This window comes from Mastigoproctus giganteus, chromosome 6, assembly GCF_048544385.1.
Source record: "Mastigoproctus giganteus isolate SK-2022 chromosome 6, ASM4854438v1, whole genome shotgun sequence".
Lineage (NCBI taxonomy): Eukaryota > Metazoa > Arthropoda > Arachnida > Uropygi > Thelyphonidae > Mastigoproctus > Mastigoproctus giganteus.
In genome coordinates, this window is record NC_143580.1 from 189,956,398 (window position 1) to 189,975,867 (window position 19,470).

The 19,470-nt window shown below is 35.3% G+C and overlaps 1 protein-coding gene across 2 annotated transcripts in view; it reads left to right on the forward strand.

The window, feature by feature from the left end:
- Sos (Son of sevenless guanine nucleotide exchange factor) overlaps positions 1-19,470 on the forward strand; it is a 669,490-nt gene that overhangs the window by 546,293 nt on the left and 103,727 nt on the right. For both annotated transcript variants that reach the window (XM_090376631.1, XM_090376632.1), the window contains exon 20: positions 462-579. In XM_090376631.1, coding sequence (XP_090232757.1) covers positions 462-579 — 118 coding nt within the window. The remainder of the gene's footprint in view (positions 1-461; positions 580-19,470) is intronic.

Consider the following 19,470-nt stretch of genomic DNA (forward strand, 5'->3'; position numbering starts at 1 on the left):
TAACTGGTTTTTCCTTTTTTTTTTTTTTTCTTTTGCCAAAGGCAAAAGGGGGGGGGGCAGTTGAAGTTGAAGGGAAAACCAAAGGTTGAAGATTGCTGCTTTAGGGAAAAATTTAAAATGTGCTCATGATAAATGAGAAAGTATACTAACTTAGAATTTTCTGAACTGTAAAAATGCCATGTAGATGTGATGTGTTCAGCATTGATAAATATGAAAAATACATTAGTTTTGCTATCATTAGGGCAGTGATTTTACCCTCCGGAAGTCATTTTTTTATAAAAAGCAGATGATTTTCCTCATATAATTGTTATATTTGTTGCTGCTTGGTTGCATTTTTAACAGAAAAAAAAAAAAAAAAAAAGTATTTTTGTATCCTTTAAACTGGAGTGTAATTTAAAATAATTAAAATGTCTAAATATATGAACATAGCTCTTTTTTTTTTTTTTCTTTTTTTTTTATAGGCTATCAAGTGCAATCTGAAACGATCCCTAGAAGAAGCAAAAGAGTTGAATTCTGATCACTTTAAAAAATATCAGGAGAAGTTGCGATCTATTAATCCACCTTGTGTGCCATTTTGTGGTAATTTTTTTTTCCTGTTGTTAAATGTAACTGTATTAAAATTTTAAGTTATAATTGTGATTACAGTTTTCAAATTTTAATTGTTGTGTTTATTGATTTCCATTTCTCACATTAATGCAATTGGGTGATAATTTTGCACATCAGTGCACTTGTTCTTGTAATGTTAATTGACCATTGTATATAGTAGTTTATTTCATTGTAACTATGAAAACCAAATAGATTTTTTACTTTGGCCAACAGGCACTTGGAAATAGTTGTTGTTTATATGAAATTTGTAGCTATTAAATAATGAGATTGCACACAGCAACTACAGGTAGTCGTCGACTTATGACCTATGCACTTTACAACTGATCAACTTACGACTGCTACTGCATCTCGCACCGCGTTTCAGTCTGAACTGAGCATACATAAAAGATTGTTGCTGGGAAAAATGCTATACACACATCAACCCTCTCTTAATGCAGTGCTCTCAGATTTTTCTACTACACTCACACGCCCTATCCGTGTGGTCCCTGAAGCCTAATGGGAACAGTTGTGCCTGTAGCGTCAGCCCACTGCCCAGAAACATGTGTGTTTGGTGCAAATAAGCTAGTCTTAATCCGTTTAGTCAGCTTTGCCATCACAGTCGAACAAAACATCTTACCGATGTATGTATGTCGTGATTCATGCATCTCGATCTCTGTTTGCATATATTACGTTCACCATTTTTGGTTCAGTTATATTTGTGTTACAATTAGCATTTTTTAAAACCCATAAACATGTCAACCAAGAGGAAAGTGCCTTTGTCTACTCCTAGACCTGTCAAGAAAGAAAGAAAGGCCATTGATTTAGACACAAAATTGAAAGTGATCAAGCAGCATGAAGAAGGAAAGAAGGTGAACTCAATCGCATGTGATTTTAAGTTATCTCATTCTACAGTGTCAACGATTTTGAAAGACAAAGAAAGGATTCGTGAAGTTGTTAAAGGTTCGGCACCCATGCGAGCAACAGTGATAATGAAACAACATACAGGGGCCCATCCATGAAATGGAAAAATTTTTGTTTCTTTGGATACAGAAGCGAACACCCTTAAGCCTTCTTACAGTGCAGTCGAAGGCTAGAAGTCTCTTTCAGAAGCTGAAGAAACGTGCCGGAAAAGATTACACTGAGACATTTATAGCAAGTACAGGATGGTTCAAAAGAAGATTCAACCTTCATAGGGTTCGAGTCACTGGAGAATCAGGAAGTGCGGATGTGGAAGGAGCTCAAGAGTTTGTTAAAAGTCTGGATGAAATAATTACGAAAGAAGGGTATCAACCAGAGCAGTTTTTCAATGTGGATGAGACTGGATTGCTGTGGAAAAGGATGCCAGAACGCACTTAGATTCACCAAGAAGCCAAAAGTATGCCTGGTTTTAAGGCACTTAAAGATAGGCTGACTCTGCTCCTTGGTGGGAACATCGCAGGTTTTAAACTGAAGCCTTTTTTAATTTATCATTCTGAAAATCCCCGTTCATTCAAGAATGTAAACAAGCACACTCTGCCTGTGTACTTCTGTTCAAACCAAAAAGCCTGGATGACTCAAACATTGTTTGAAGACTGGTTTCTAAATTGTTTTGTACCTCAAGTTCGTGAATATTGCTTTGAGAAAGAAATTCCTTTCAAAATTGTATTAATCTTAGATAATGCACCTGGCCATCCACCTCACCTAGACCACCTCCATCCAGATGTAAAAGTTGTTTATTTGCTGCCAAATACAATTCCACTCATTCAGCCTATGGACCAAGAGGTTATTTCTACATTTAAGGCGCACTATCTTCGAACCACTTTTGCCCAAGCTATAGCTGCAACAGACGCCAACCCAGAATTATCTTTGTGAGAGTTTTGGAAACAGTACGATATTTATAAATGCATAAAAAATATTGCGGCCGCATGGGGGGCTGTGACAAAGAAATGCATGAATGGAATCTGGAAAAACTGCGTCCAGCGTTTTGTTAATACTATTGATGAATTTGATAGTGAACATGAACTTGAAATGGTTATGGAAAATATTGTAACACTGGCAAATGGACTTTCTTTAGAGATTGAAGAGGAAGATGTTGAGGAGCTGCTAGAGCAACAATCTGGAGAACTTACGAATGAAGAACTTATCGCTTTGGAAGAAGAAAGAATGGCCAAAGAAGAAAGGATGGAAGAAGAGAAAAATGAAGAGGAGGAAGAACCAGAAAGAAAATTCACCACTAGAGAGTTATCTCAAGGTTTTTCTCTACTAAATAAACTTCTTTACACATTTTGAGGAAATGGGCCCAAACATCGAACGATTTGCAGGGATTGAACGAATGGTACAAGATGCCGGCCATACCGTGAAATTCACGAGCAGAAAAGGAAACAAACAATTCAGACAAAAATCAACATGTTTATGAGAAAAACAACTCCCACTACATCAAGTGGTGGCATTGATGACCCGCAGCCAAGCACGAGTGGTCAGTAAAATATTTCTTATCTATTTTCTACATATGTTTTGTTTAGTTCTTTAAGATAAAATATTTTTTAGGTTTTATACAGTATTTGATATCTTTTTCATATTTTTTATTTTTGTAAATAGTAAACCAATTGTGATGTACACAGTGTCTGATTTACCTAAACTGGTCCCACTTACGTCCAGATCGCTTTATGACCGGTCGATCGGAATCTAACATGATCGTAAGTCGACGACTACCTGTACATCAATCGCCACCTGTGAAACAAAGGCACAGCAGCTGACCTTGAACCTTTTCCTAGTTGTCTCCCTAGTCACATTCCAACATGCTCATTCACTTTTCAATGAGACAGGTTTTCATTACCTTGTGTTTTTCAATTTGCTGAAAAAATGAGAAACAAAAGTCATTGAACAATGAACCACAAAAATTTAACAAAACTATAAAACACCAACTGGAAGCTATGAGATATTATGTGAAGTTTATGGGATAGATAATATGTCAAGGGCTCATATGTTTGAATAGCATACGAGATTTTTAGAACAAAGAGAATGAGTGAGGACATTGATTAGAAGCGATCTTTGTTTAAGCAATAGAATGGTTGCATCAGAATTCAAAATGGACAATGGAACAGTTAGACAAATTTTAACTGAAAAATTTAGGCATGAGAAAAGTATGTCAAGATGGTGCCAAAAATTTTTAATGAATTTCAGAGAATCAAAAGACTAATTTTGTGAAGATCCAGACTTTTTGAGTGCTGTAATTACTTAATTACTTGCAATCAAATGGCTGCTCCAGTACGACCCAGAAACTAAAAGTCAGTCAATTCAGTGGAAGACAAAACAGATCCCCAGACCAAAAAAAGTACACAGTTGTGGTGAGTGATCCTCTGGACACCTCAGATCACAATTTGGTGATGGTTTCTTCTTTAATGAAGCCTTTCTCTTGTGGCCATTCTTAACCTCTTGTATTTTGGCATTACAAGAATTCTAAATGGGATGATCTGTGAGATTTTTTTCTTCTTTTCCTTGGTTGGATTACTGTTTCAAATCTTTTGATGTCAACGTTTGCTCAGATTGTGTCAGCAAAATTATTCTTGTAGGGATGAAATCCTTTATTCCACAATCCAGCTTAAAATCTCATCTTTTATCTAAACCTTGGTTTTCCAATAAATTTGCTAATACTCTTCAAGAGAAGAATGTTGCATATCATAATTAGCTTGTATCCAAATCTCCAGGTTCATTTTCTGCCTACACCAAAGCTCACAACAATTGTAAAGCAGTTATTAATCAGCCAAACTAGGTTTTAAACAGGCTAAGAGTATAAAACTTGCTTCTTGTCCAAATGGTAGCCGAGCATTCTGGTCTCTTGCCAAAACTTATTGGCCGCAACTCTTGTCCATTTCTGTCAAAACCAGACCGTTCTATTGCCACTTCAGCCAATAGCGTTCTATTGTTCTGTTCTGTTCTGTTGGCTGAAGTGGCAGTAGAGAAATCTGCCCTGCTAGCATCATACTTTTCTTCTAACTCATGTACTGATGATCTTGGCAAAGCTCCTCCTGCCATTCCTAGTACATTCCATTCATTGGCTCCTGTGATCTTGTCAAAAGGATGTCAGGAGGATTTTGAACAATATTGATGCCAAGGAAGCACCAGGTCCTGATGGTATTTCTCCACTTGTTCTCAAAGCCTGTGCTTCTGAAATTATTTCTGTTCTGTGTCATATTTTTCACTTTCTTTTTCTGAAGGCGTTTTCCCTTCTGCTTGGAAATTTGCTCCTTTCCAGCCAATTCCTAAAAAGAATGACAAATATCTCCCATCCAATCATCCCATTGCACTTACTTCTACTCTTTCTAAAATAATGGGCAAATCAATTAGCTGCCAACTCTTAAATTGTACAGAAAACCTTTCTTCTGATCAGTGATCTCCAGTATGGATTCAGTCAGTGTCGATCCACTTGTGATATTCTGTCTTATGTTACCCATGTATGGGCAAATTCAGTGAAAATGTTTGGTGAAACTCAAGTAGTTGTCTCGACATTTCAAAGGCTTTTGATCTTGTTTGACATAAAGGTCTTCTAAATAAGCTTCCATGTTATGGTTTGCCAAATTTTTTTTGTAATTGGGTATCTAGTACTCTCTGACTGCTCACTGCAGTTGATGGCAGATGGCTCTCTGTCTTCTAACTTCTCCACTGATGTGGGTGTTTTCCAAGGTTCAGTTCTTTCTCCTGCTCTTTTCCTCTTGTAGTAGTGGTAGTAATGGAGGCATGTAATGCAATAAAGCAAGCATATGAGCTTATATAGCATCAGCCAAAAAAAAATTCCCATTTCACCCAGCTATTCACTCCAAAAGTTTGTCCACTTCTTTCTTCAAATTATTCAAACTATCAGCTTCCACAACGACAGATGGAAATTACAAATCCTGCTGGGAGTCCTCATGAAACAAGTAAATACATGTGCAGTGTTAAAATTACTAAGATTAAAAACAGATGCATGTATGCTAACGCACTACACTAATGCAGGAAAAAATCTGATGAATTTGAAGTACTGGTGAAGTCATCAAATGTAAATATTGTAGGGATTGCTTAAATAAATTTAAAGCTGAACTAGACAAACATTTGGAATGGCTGGATGGGTGAAATGGGAAGGGGTTTTTTTTTGGCTGATGCTATATAAGCCTGTTTTCTTGCATCATATGTAACAACTAATGCTAATATTCGAAACATGGTGTCACTCAGAGATAAGGGATGCAGAATTTGAATATGGAGAATATCTGTGCAGTAAGGACTATGGCAGCCTTGCCATGTGTATGTGAAGTTTCACTACCTAGCAAGGCTGATGAGTGCAGTGGCGAGATTGTTTGCATAGTATGGTGTTAGGTTCAGTGATTGACCTCTGAGCCCATTGTACAGTAGTGCTTGCGACACAGGCTTCCAACTTTGTCCTAACATTGCACTGTGCTTGTTAAGTAAGTCCTCATATCTCCAACTCTTAATATCATTAGTGTCAATGGGTACAACAGTATCACCTTTTGTGCCATTAAAAAGATATCTGCTCTACGGTGTCATCTACATTTGCCCCTGGCAGACATATCCTGGTTCTATTCTACCTATGCTTCTTGCACAACATATTTCCCATTTCCCTGACAATAAAGTTACCAATAAAAACTACCTCCTGTGACCAGCGCATTCTGCCTTGGATATTGCCACTGTGTTGCCTGATGCACCAGTGTGAGATCTGGCATTGAATTGGGTAGCTGAGAGGTCGATGGGCACCATTTTATTTCCTTTGAGTACTGCATACATGCCTGGACACTTCATTTTAGGAAGGATGTAGAGCTGCTGGATGAGATTGGTGAGGAACAAAGGGATGCTCTTACCAAGAAAGGCTTCAGTTCTGCAATTTGCAGCATCAGGAGACTAGGCACCTGTCAGGTGAGCTGATTGACGTGTTTAAGGCTTCGAATAGATTGAGCAAGCACAATGTTGATGAGATTCTTTCTCTTGATCAGACTATGCACATGAAGGAGCATAAATTCAAATTGAGGAAAGAAGGTTGCAGAATCGATGTACAGAAGTTGGCCTTTAACCAGCGGGTGGTTAATTTTCCATCTAATGTTGTGAAAGTGGATAGCTTGAATAAATTCAAGGCAGGACTAGACAGACTTTTGGAAGGAATGGATAGGCGAAATGGGAAGTTTTTTTTAATTTTTTTCTGATGCTGTATAAGCTTGCTTTCTTCCATCGTATGCCACTACTAATACTAAATTCTTTCTTGAGCTCACATATTACTTCGTGATCATCAACATGAATAGCATAGAAAATGGGGATTCTAGGACACTGGAGGCGCCTCCGTAGCCAGGTGGGAAGGAGCAGCGGTGCGTTAGCACACGCTTCTTGATTAGACCGGGGTTCGAGCCCGTCACCACCAAATATGGAGGATGCGGAAAGGTCAGGGAATGACCACCGCATATCCCGGAGCAATATGGCCTTAGTTGCTAATGCTCCTAAAAACCAAATAACAACAACATCTAGGACACTTTTTCAAACTGTCTGTGGTAAAAGTGTCCTAGAATCTAGAAGCTTTTACAAATGCTTGAAAACAGTGCTTCTCAAACTATCTTTGGTGAAGGACCAGTTTCTTTTATTTCCAATCCATCGCGGACCGATACTTTTGTAAAATACAAATTGTTGCGGACCAGTACTTTTGTAAAATAAGAATTGTTGCAGACCAGTACTTTTGTAAAATACAAATCATCAGGGACTGGTAACGTCTGTGACCAATTTCCAATTTGTTGTGGGCCGGTAACAAACAGTTCACAGACTGGCACTGATCCAGGCCTGGAACTAGATAGGAAGTTGAACTTTCAAGCACGTGGCCTATCTTCAAACTGTCTGTTTGAAGAAGTTGAATATCCTCCAGTATGTATCATCCATGTCATGGGGCACTGATTGACATTCCTTGATCCACCTTTATAGAGCTCTCATCAGGTCCTGCTTGGACTATGGCTTTCCACTGTATGACTCTGTGAGGAAAAGTACTTTAGAGCAATTTAGCACAGTGCTCTGAGAGTTTCTCTAGGACTTTCAGAACCTCCCCAGTTCATACTCTTTGCATCGAAGCCTACAAACCTCCATTACATCTCCAGAGGAAAGCATTACTTCTCCTGTATGCCGCAGAAATTCGTAGTTTTCTTTCTCACCCTAATTGGAGATGCCTGTGCAATACCGAATGGGAGTCATTTTATAATAGTAAACCAAATGAAAACAGACCTGTTCCACTCAGATTTAAAGAACTGACTCAGTCGTGGAATATAGGAATCGGCAGTGTATTTCAGGACATGACACCATCAGATCCACCTTGGACAAATATTCCTGCAATTTACGATGACTATCTCGGAGAGTGGGGACAGAACATCTTGTCTTCCTCGAATATCGCACAGTTACATGAAACTCACAGGCCTGTAAGATCTATACTGGTTGATCAAAAACTGAGACCAAAGTAGGTGCTGCGGCAATCTTCCCCTCATTCACCACTTCTGTCTCATTGCCAGTAGAATCCAGTATCTTCACTGCTGAGCTCTATGCCATAAACTTAGCTCTAGATCACATCACTGACCTTTTAATTATGACTGCTTTAATATACACTGACTCACACAGTGCTGTCTCCACTACAAGTAGTAATACCAACCTCTCTCACCCTGTAAAAAAGCAGATTCATTCTAACTTAATGACTTGTACTGAAAGAAACCAAACTGTGACATTCTGTTGGATCCTGGGGCATTCTGGGATAGCAAGGAATGAGAGAGCAGATCTTTTTTTTTTATGAAAACCCCAAACAGGAGAGGTATTAGAACCTATAGTACTTAGTACTGTGCTTGGGTTGGAGGTTGAGCAGACAAAAGAAGATATTTGTTGACATTGGACTTGAACTTCTGTAGACTGTAATTTTCAGGAAATACATATGAAGGAAGGTTGTTCCAGAAAATGGCAGTTGAATGAATAAACGAGGAAGATGAAAAGTTGGTTCTGTGAGTTTGAAGGTGGACAGTAAATGGATTTTGGCTGGTGGCAGCACATGTTCGGACTGTTTTGAAAGAGAGAGAGAGAGTGGGAATTATAGAGGCCAATTCTGAAGAACAATGCCCTTGGAAGTATCTGTAGAAAAGGCATGCAGCAGAAACAGTATGTCTATGAGACAGCGAGTAGAGATACTCTGTTAGAGAACAGTCATTAATTAACCTAACTGCCCTCTTCTGAATGGAATCTTGAAACCTGAGAGAGGTTTTGGGGGCACCGCACCAGATATGGGAACAATATTCCATGGTAGGGCAGATTTGCGATTTGTACAGAGTGAACAGTTGTTTGGAAGAAAAGTAACACCGAGAGCAAAAGAGAAAACCAAGTATTTTAGATGCAGAGGAAGCAATATTTGTAATGTCCTTGTGCCAAGAGAGAGATTAGTAGTCAGGGTAATCCCCAAAAGAGTTATATCATGTTGCCTAGAAATCGGAGTGTCATCAAAGATAAGCATAGGAGCACAAGAATCCTTTTTATGAGATATAAGACAAGATTGAGTTTTAGAAGGACTGAAATCAACTAAGTTGTCTTTGCCCCACTGGAGATCGGCATTTAAGGAATTGGTAGTGGATATTTGAGAAGTTGAAGCTGGTTGAGCAGGGCAAGGTTTCTCAAACTGGAAATTGGAATGCAATGTGCTATCATCGGCAAAATTGTCGATAGAATTTCCAGTCAATGGAAGATCGTTAATATACAAGAGGAAAAGAGTGGGGGGAACACCAGCATTAGTGGAGAAATTAGAAGACAGGGAGCCATCTGCCATCACCCTCACTGAGCGACTAGAGAGAAAACTGGATAGCCAATTACAAAAAACAGTTGGTAAACAATAAGATGGATCTTGCAGCCAAACAATCAGACTCTACCATTTCACAGACTTTTCAAGCACCATATACTGATTACAAACTTATTATCAGTAAAGGATGTTACAATAGCTGGTCACTAATCTGGAAAGGTTATTCAGGAAACAAACTTTACCAAAAAAAAAAAACCAGACCCAGTGCTGTGGCTCTCCAGCTTCTGGAAAAGCAGGTGAGAAGAAATAATTGTGGTGAGGCTAAGGATTGGGCATACTCACCTCACTCATCTTTATCTATTAATGAATGACAGCACAGCCCCTCCAATGCACATCATGTCATGTACAACTGACTGTTCACCATTTGTTAGTAGACTGCCCCCAGTTTCTAATTATCTGTTCAAACATCTTTAAATCATCTGCTAACGCAATGTCATCACTAACATTATTGCAGATTCTTGGAGATGATCTTAATAAAACAGAACTGTTTACCTTTCTAAACAGCTTAGGAATATATCATAAAATATAATAGTTATTTTAAATAAAGTCAGTATTTCATTATTACAATATTCTGTAATTTAGTAATAATCAGACACAATATTCTGGCAACCTATGTGTCATTAAACTCCAACACAACAACAACAGCACCGGTCCACGGACCACACACTTTGAGTAGCACTGCTCTGAAACACCCCTATTTTTCCTTAAAATTGTTAATTTTCCTAAAATAAACTACAAAAATCAATAAATTAAAAACCCCTTTTCTAATCATGTACACTAATTTTATACATCTATAGGATCAATCCTCTAATCTACCACACACACACACACACACACACACACACACACACACACACACACACACACACACACACACACACACACACACACACAGCTGATAAAACAGACTTCCTCTTACCACCAAAAACTGTAAACATTTTTATCGCTGCTTAAACACTTCAAACTCTTCCTATCCCAATGCTATTATCAGTAAGTAAAGTTATATAAAAAAGGTGACAAGAAGTATTAAGAAAATAATGTAGGTTTGATATAGTTAAGGAAAGACGTTACATGGTTGTTTTCCATTAAGATTATTACTAAATATAATACCACTCTTATACCACTTGTAATTAATAATATAGTTTATTAAGCTTTCACCTAAACTATTATACATTAAGGTTAACATTTCAGGTATCTTATTGATACCCATCAGATACCTGAAATGTTAACCTTAATGTATAGTAGTTTAAGTGAAAGCTTAATAAACTATATTATTAATTACAAGTGGTATAAGAGTGGTATTATATTTAGTAGTAATCTTAATGTAGGTTTGAACAAAAAATGAATAAAAAGTCGCCATTTTTAATATATTTCTTTTTCATATTTTCTGCTGTGAAATCAATTATATGAGCTTGATTTTTTTTCCACTTTTTTCATACCTTTATAAATTAGTTTTATTTTTATTTTATTGTAACCTCCAATATTTTTATGTGTTATTTCACAGTTAAATCTATCCAGTGAAAAAGACTTTAAATTCATTTATGTGAACAATTACTTTATCTCCTTTTCCTGTTTTTATTATTTCACATTTTTTATTGGATAACGTACATTAAGATCTAAGTCTTGTAATTTTTTGAATGGAATAGATCGGAATTACCCAATGTTTTGTCATCATTTTTTTAGTTCCACTTATAAAAACATAATTAATTTTTTCAAATAATTTTTCCAATTATTTGAAAACAGTATTTTTATAAATAGAAATAAAATTTTGCAAGAAAAAAATGAAAGTGAATTTAACACGTCTCACCCATATTGTAGAGATTGTAATAAAGCATATCAAAAATAATATTACAAATTAGCATTAATAGTGGCATATGATGCAAGAAAGCAAGCTTATACAGCATCAGCCAAAAAAAAAAAACACCTCTCACACTTCCCATTTCACCTATTCATTTGTTCCAGAGGTTTGTCCAGTCTTTATTGAATTTATTTAAGCTATTAACTTCCACAACAGATGAAAGTTTGTTCCACTAATCAACCACTTGCTGGCTAATTTCTGCACATCTACTCTGCAATTGTCTTTCCTCAATTTGAATTTATACTCCCTCAAGTGTGTAATCTGAGCAAGAGGAAGAATCCCATCAGCATTGAGCTTTCTCAAACCATTCAAAACCTTATACACCTCAGTCAGATCACCTTGCAAGTGCCTAGACTCCAGATGCTGCCATTTGCAGAACTTAAGCCTTTCTTGGTAAGAGCATCCCTTTGTTCCCCTTACCAATTTAATTACCCTTCTCTGTACTTATTCCAGCAGCTCTACCTCTTTCCAAAAATGTCTCCAGACCTATATTCGATACTTAAGGTGTGGCCTGACCATTGCCCTTTACAAAGGGATAATAACCTCCTTATCCCTGCTAGCAAAGTTCCTGTATATCATTGACAAGACCCAATCATCTTCTCTGGCAGCCTGTCTGCACTGCTCTGAAAACTTCATATCTAACTGCACAATTACCCTCAGGTCTCTTTCATTCTCGACTACCCCAAGTGTGGTACCACACAATTTGTGCATTACTCTTGGGTTGCTGCTACCCATATGCAGTACTTTGCATTTGTCAATGTTAAACTTCAGTTGCCACCTCTAAGCCCACCTCCCCAACTTTTCTGGATCCTGTTGCAGTAGTGTATCATTTGTAAACTTGGACTTTAAGCCTGATATACCTTCATCGATATCATTGATAAATAAAGAAGGCAACAATGGTTCCAACACTGAACCCTGGGGGACTCCATCAATAACATTGGTCCACAAAAAGGAGTGTCCATTACCACTCTGTCTTCTCACACTCAACCATCTGTTTATCCATAGCAGCAACTTGCCCTTAATGCCATACTGCTTCAATTTATACAGCAGTCTTTTATGTGCAACAGTGCAACTCTAAATCTAAAACATTACTCAAAAACAGAGAAGTTATTTCATGTGAATGTGAAAGAGAAGTACAAAAAAATTATTTGGAGAAACGCAGAAATACAGATTTACATGTAAGAAGTCTTATGGAACTTAAAGGGGGGGGGGAATTCAAAAAATGTGAAAAAGAGCTTATTTCAGAATTTTCAAAATATCCAAGGTGTGATATTTATAAAACAGTATGTAAAGAATGTGCAAAAAATTATCTCATTAACAAGCATAATTATGGCATAGATTATGAATTCAGAATGGAAGTTCATAAATTAAGGATGTATAATCATAGAAAATCAGAACAACATAGAACGAATCCTCTAGAAACTAACTAGAAACTTCTAAGTTTTACCACAAACTAACTTAGATGACTAATATAATTTACTTTTGAATGAAATGCAAAAGAAAATGATGCAAGTAACATTTCTTGATTCTAGTTGGGTTATATGTAGTGTTGAATATTTATATCTTAATATTTATATCTTAATATATGTAATCCTTTAGGAGGAAGGTCTTATATATTGATATACCTCAAACTCTTAAAAGTAAAAAAGGCTATTTTAAAATGGGAAAAATAAAGATAATCTGGTTCAAATGCAAGGTATTAGATATTTTACTTCAAGTTAAAACACATTTTGAAAGAATTTCACTAGATGATATTCCTAAATTCGAAAAGCAAAATAATATTTCTATTAATGTTTATGATTACCAAAAAAGTTCATCTTGCCCTTTACTTATCACAGAAAATAAATTAAATAAGCATGTGAATCTGTTCTGTATGAAGAAATATGTTGAAACTGATGATACTATTAAAGATTATTATTGGTAGATATAAAATATGTCAAGATTAGATGAATATCTCAAGATGAATATGTCAAGTGAATATGTCAAGTATATTCACAGATGAATAATCGCAAAGAAAAAATGTGTGTGATATGTGTTTAACATATTTTTATTCAGAAGAAAAAATTTAAACGTTGTGTAATAGATTGTGAAGAACACAAACCTGTAAAAATTAAGATTCCTAAAACTGATTCAGTGTTTTTCAAAAATTATGATCACTCATTAAAAATTCCATTTGTTATTTATGAGTGATCATAAATCTGAAAAAATACATATTGCTGGACCAAATTCCAAAGATTCTTATACACTGAATTATCAAAAACATAAACCTGTGAGTTTCTATTATATTAAATACTTTAATGATAACGAATATGAATATAAAGAACTTAGATTATATAGAGGTGTAGATTCATCAGAAGTATTTATAGGATGGTTGGTTGAAGATGTAAAAACAATATTTAAAATCGACAATATTATAATGCATTAAGGGCTTATGCCTCAGGCTGTGAGAGAATTAGACCACATACAAGTTAGTGCAACTTCATCATATTAGTACACAGCCAATTCTGAATTAGCAAATTATTTGCAAAAACGACGTCATTTAAGCCATATCTCATATTGTGAATACCTTCAACAGTCTTCTCTTTTGGGTGAAGCGTTACTTATTCGAAGTAGTGCAATGTCATGGCAACTTGTCGTGAAGGTATTCACAATATGAGATATGACTTAAATGATGCCATTTTTGCTAATTCAGAATTGGCTGTGTACTAATATGATGCAGTTGCACTAACTTGCACGTGGTATAATTCTCTCGCAGCCTGAGGCATAAGCCCTTAATGCGTTATAGTCTTAATTCATCTTATACACCATCAGACATCTCTCATATTGTGGAGTTATACTTCATAACTGTTTTGCCATCATTACATCACTTGGGTACCTACCCACCCACCGAAGGGCCAAATAGCCATGAAACGGTGCCGTCTGGGTGGTGGTATCCACTGAGAATAAATAACAACAGTCTTCTCCTTTGGGTGAAGCATTACTTATTCGAAGTAGTGCAATGAGATGACTTAAATTATGCCGTTTTTGCAAATAATTTGCTAATTCAGAATTGGCTGTGTACTAATATGATGCAGTTGCACTAACTTGTACATAATCTACAGTATAAAATTAGATATGTTCCCCTTTCAGATGAAGAACAATTGAACTATGATAATGCAACATTATGCCACATTTGTGGATGTGAAATTCCAATGAATTTGAAAACAAAGAAAGTTATTACAGAAAGTTAGAGATCGTGATAATTTAACCTGAAAATTTAGAACTGCAGCTCATAGTTGTAATGTGATGTATTAAAATCCAGATTTTATTCCAATAATAATGCATAATTTAACTGGTTACAATTCACACTTATTTATTAAGTAAATTAGGATTTAATAGTGATAGTATTAAAAGTATTAAAAATTGGAGAAAAATATATTGGTTTTGATAAGGAAATTAAACTTGAAGAAGATGAATATTTTGTAGCTAATGAACAAAATTCTAAGCAACGATTATCAAAACATTATTTGAGATTTACAGATTCATTCAGATATATGGGAACTAGTATAGATAAGCTTGCTAGTAATCTTAAAAAAGATCAGTTCAAAAACAAAGAATAAGCTAAATTTAGTGATAAGAAAAGTGTACACCCCTATGTTCTCGTTAGAAAAATATGAAATTACCCAAAAAAGAGAAATTTTATAGCATATTAAACAAAAGTGATACATCTGAAGATTACATTCATGCACAAAAGGTTTGGAAAGAATTTAAAAAACATGGGTGAATCTTGTTTATAAAATGAACCTTATATTTCCTCAGTAGAGTTAGGCAAATAACCTTTTATCAACACTCCTTTGTATTTACTGATTCTAACCTTATCACCAATATGAAACTTGCGTTTAGATTCTGATAATTCCCTTTTGTTAAAGATTATTGTACTGTTTTGTTTTTTTTTTTTTTTTCATTTTCAGTTTTACTTGTTTCTATAGATTTCATTTTAATAGAGCTATGATAAAAATTATTATAATTTGAAACTAGTTTGTCTAATACATCTATCCACTTCCTAGTATTATTAGCCGTAAAATATTACCACATTTTTGTTTTCAGAGTTCTAGTAAATCATTCTACTGTATGAGCTTTAGTTTCTATATTCTCTGTGGTTAACCACTGTACATTATTCTTTTTTAAAAAGCTGTTGCATTTGTTTATTTATAAATTCAGTTCCTCTCAGTCTGTATTTTTTCAGGAATTCATTCTGAAAATATAATCTCAGAAGCTGTTGATATCCCATCACCTGTTTTCTTAATAGGTATAGCCCATGGATACTTGGAACACATATCTCTGACTATTAATATATAGTTTTATTGTTAAACAATTTGTATTCTTGCATATCAACTAAGTCTGCTTGAAACTGATCTATATGACTAACATAAACTCTTTCTCTTAAATTTTCTTTTCATAGGTTTGTATTTTTCAGGTAGTTCCTGACTTTACGAGTTAATTCATTCCTAGCACACGCTCGTAAAACGGGAATTTATATCCCATAGACATAATGTTAAAAATAGGGGTTACTTTCTCAAAAATGAAATTAGTTAGCTTTACGTTTAAACAATGATTGATTTATCCAAAGAAATTAAAACATAGCCTGTAAAATAAAGCAATCAGTAAAGGGGAAACATGAAAAAAAAAACACAATTCCAGCTATCACTATTTTTGCAAATGCAATAACATGGAGTTTACTACCCGTTTATAATTGATTGCAGTAACAGAAAAGCCCAATAAACCGGAAAATGCAAATTGTTTTTATTGTTTTATGGTTGTGATCTCCAGAAATGTGCTTTAGAAAAATGTCACAAAGCCATTCAAAATTGGTTCTTATAATAAAACATGATAATGTATGAAAGTGTAGTGAATTTTAATGATTTGAGTTGGTAACTAATAAATTTGCACTATAAAAACTGCCTTTTAGAGAGTTATATAGAGAAAATTTCAACTTTTGAGGTCATGGAACGAATTACTAATAAACAATGTGTTATTGGGTTCACATTACATATTTTCACAATACGATGGTGTCTCTGGAACAGATTAATATCGTAAAGCGGGGGTACCTTTGTATTGTATAGCTACATGCGTGGTTTGAAATGCTGTATTTATGAATGTTTAACATTCATTTTTCGCAATTAATGTTCATATTTTCAATTTTGTTCATACTTGATACTTTGAAAAAAGGAAAAAAAAAAAAAAAAACTCGTAAAACGGGAACTGCCTCTATATTCATCTTGCTGATGTTAAAATTGTTTTAATTCTAAAATACCCTTTAAGGGATTATAATAATATACAGATTCTTTAAGCTGTTGTTTTTAAAAAAACTTTTCTTTGCTCACATACACTACAAATACCTTTAATTATATTTCTTCCAGTCTTTGTTTTTATTTGCATAACATTATTAGTTTTTGTTTTAGCTTTACACTTTAAACAGTAAATATTGATTATATTTAATATAGAAGAAATTTTATCAACTCCTAATCTAAATCGTTTTTTGGCTTTAATTATTGGCTTAATCAATAATCTACCTACACATTCTTCAAAAGATGGGTTTTCTATAGCATCTAAATCATTTAACTCTTGATCTGCTATATCAGTTTGAGCTGTATCTTTAGTTTTACTATATGCAATATCATGTTTCTTGCAGCTTTCATCAACTCTTAATTTCTTTTTCTTCTCTAGCTAATCTCTCTTTAAATTTTGTAAGCAGTCTACAGTAGTTAAAATTTTTACATGTTAGATTTCTTAAATGCATTTCTGGTGGATTAATCTTATCTTGCAACCAACTAATTATATCACTTCCTACTAATTTCTCATTAAAATCGCTAGATGTTTGATTAAATGATTACAATACATCATGAGATGATTTATTCCAATAATAACCACATAAAACTGAATCTGATTTTTGTAATTGACTTGATTTATATACTGTTTCTTCATTTGAAGTTTTTAATTATTTTTCTGTTTGTGACTTGAATGGAAATGCCTGGAGGCACATCCGGTGTGAGTCGCGACTTTGCCATTTGTATAGCCTGTGCATGTATTCTAAGGCTGGTCTAGTAGACAGACCTAGTTCATTCTTTTAATTTCTTTGCAACCGATGTAAGGAGTGTACTAATCTCAGATTACAACTTGGTGCATTATGAGAATTTGAGTCACTGAAATGAGTGCTTGCCCTAAAAACAAATTTCACTGGGAGCTCATCAGGGATTTGAGTATCTCTTGACCTCCCAAGTGATGCACCCCTGATTCAGTCCCAGAAAAGAATAGTCAAGTGCAAATTGCTCTGGTCGAAGATGATCTAGTTTTATTTAGTGACTCTGTTGTCAGGGAAACGAATAAATCTTTTTGTAATAAAGATAGGTGGTCCAGAACCAGTGTGTGTTTGTCAGGAGCAACAATAGACGATGTTACCAACAGATTGTCATAATTTAAGGGAGTTAAAGAGAGAATTATCAATCATGTGGAGAATAACAATATTAAACGGACTTGACACGATCATCTGTTGGGTAAATATAGGACTACACTGAAAAATGCTGCCAGTTAAGTGTGTGTGTGTGTGTGTGTGTGTGTGTGTGTGTGTGTGTGTGTGTGTGTGTGTGTGTGTGTGTGTGTGTGTGTGTGTGTGTGTGTGTGTGTGCGTGCAATTCTGCCCAAACACAATAGGGGGCATTATATGCTGAAAGCCTTGTGGATTGACTTGAGGGAATCTGCAAGGCTCCAGGAAGGAAATTTTTATCAGCTTGGCCCACATTTATAGGTAGAAGGAATATATTTTATAGAGATGGTTCATTTGAACGAAGGCGGTGCAAGGATTTTGCCAGTATCATTGAGGGTTCAAGAAAGCTGCTAGTTAAGGGGGGGGAGAAGGATGATTTAGATCTGCATATTTATCTGATGATATGGGTTTTTGCATGAATTCTTGTTTGCATGAATGAATGAATTCTTGAATGTTTTTCTTCATGAATTCTTGTTTGTTGTCACAACAGCTAATGTTGATAAGATGTCCTTAGGATAGAAATGCTCCAAATGAGGGAAAAGATAAAGCTTGGGATACAAACCTATATAACTTCAAGGGAGTGTCAGGGTAGTATGCTATAGTCTCAACTGTGCCTGCAGTAATATCAGGAATGTTGTCATTAAAATGGCTGAATTTGGAACAACTAATGCTGATATAACAGGGCCAACAGAAATGTGGTGCCACTTGGAAATTGATGATAACGAGTTCCACTATAGTTTGTATAATGTATTTAGGAAATATAGGGAAGACAGAAGGAGTGCAGAAGTCATGCTTCTTATCAAAAGTAGCCTGAGTACAAAAAGAGCTTTTGCTGAGTCTTAAATTACATCTGCAAAAATAGAACCTGTGTGGTATGAGTTAATAGCAAGCAAAGGAACAATGAGAGTAGGAGTAATCTACAGACCAGAAGTATGTGAAGAATATGACAAGGGTCTTTACATGCATATGAAATGAGCAGGCAAGCGTGAGTGTCTTATATGGGTGACTTTAATTTGCCTCAGATTGATTGGAACAAGTGGGAGAGAAACTCACCATGGGGGAAAAACTTTTTTAAATACACTAGATGATTATTATTTGTGCCAGCATGTTAAAGAAAATACTAGAGGTGAGAATATTCGTGACCTCATCATTACTAACGAATCAGATAACATCACTAGGCTTAAAGTACAGGAACCATTGTCAGGAAGTGATCATGCAATCATCAGTTGGAAGATGAAAAAAGATGTTACAGTATTAAAGGTAAAGGCATGGTTTCATGATTTTAACTTCAGAAGAGGGGACTTTGTCAGTTTAAGGCACTCTATGGCATTTGTGAATTGGGCAGATTGCCGCAGAATGGATGGCGAATACATTTGAATTATGGAATACTTTTAAAAAGCAAAAATCACAAAAGCCATGAATGCATACATACCTTTAAGAAAATATTGCAGGAGGTGGATGCCGAAATGGATGACTGCGGTGCTGGACGGTCAAATAGAGATAGAGAAGAAAAAGATAGATAGAAAAAGTAAAATAAACGAAGGTGGAATTCTCACTGTTCTATCGAATTCTAGAACCAAGGGTCGTAAATTCAAATTACAGGGGTTGAGGTTTAGATTAGATTGTAAGAAGTTTTTTTTTAGTCAGAGTTGTTGATTGCCAGAACAAGTTGCCCTTGCAGGC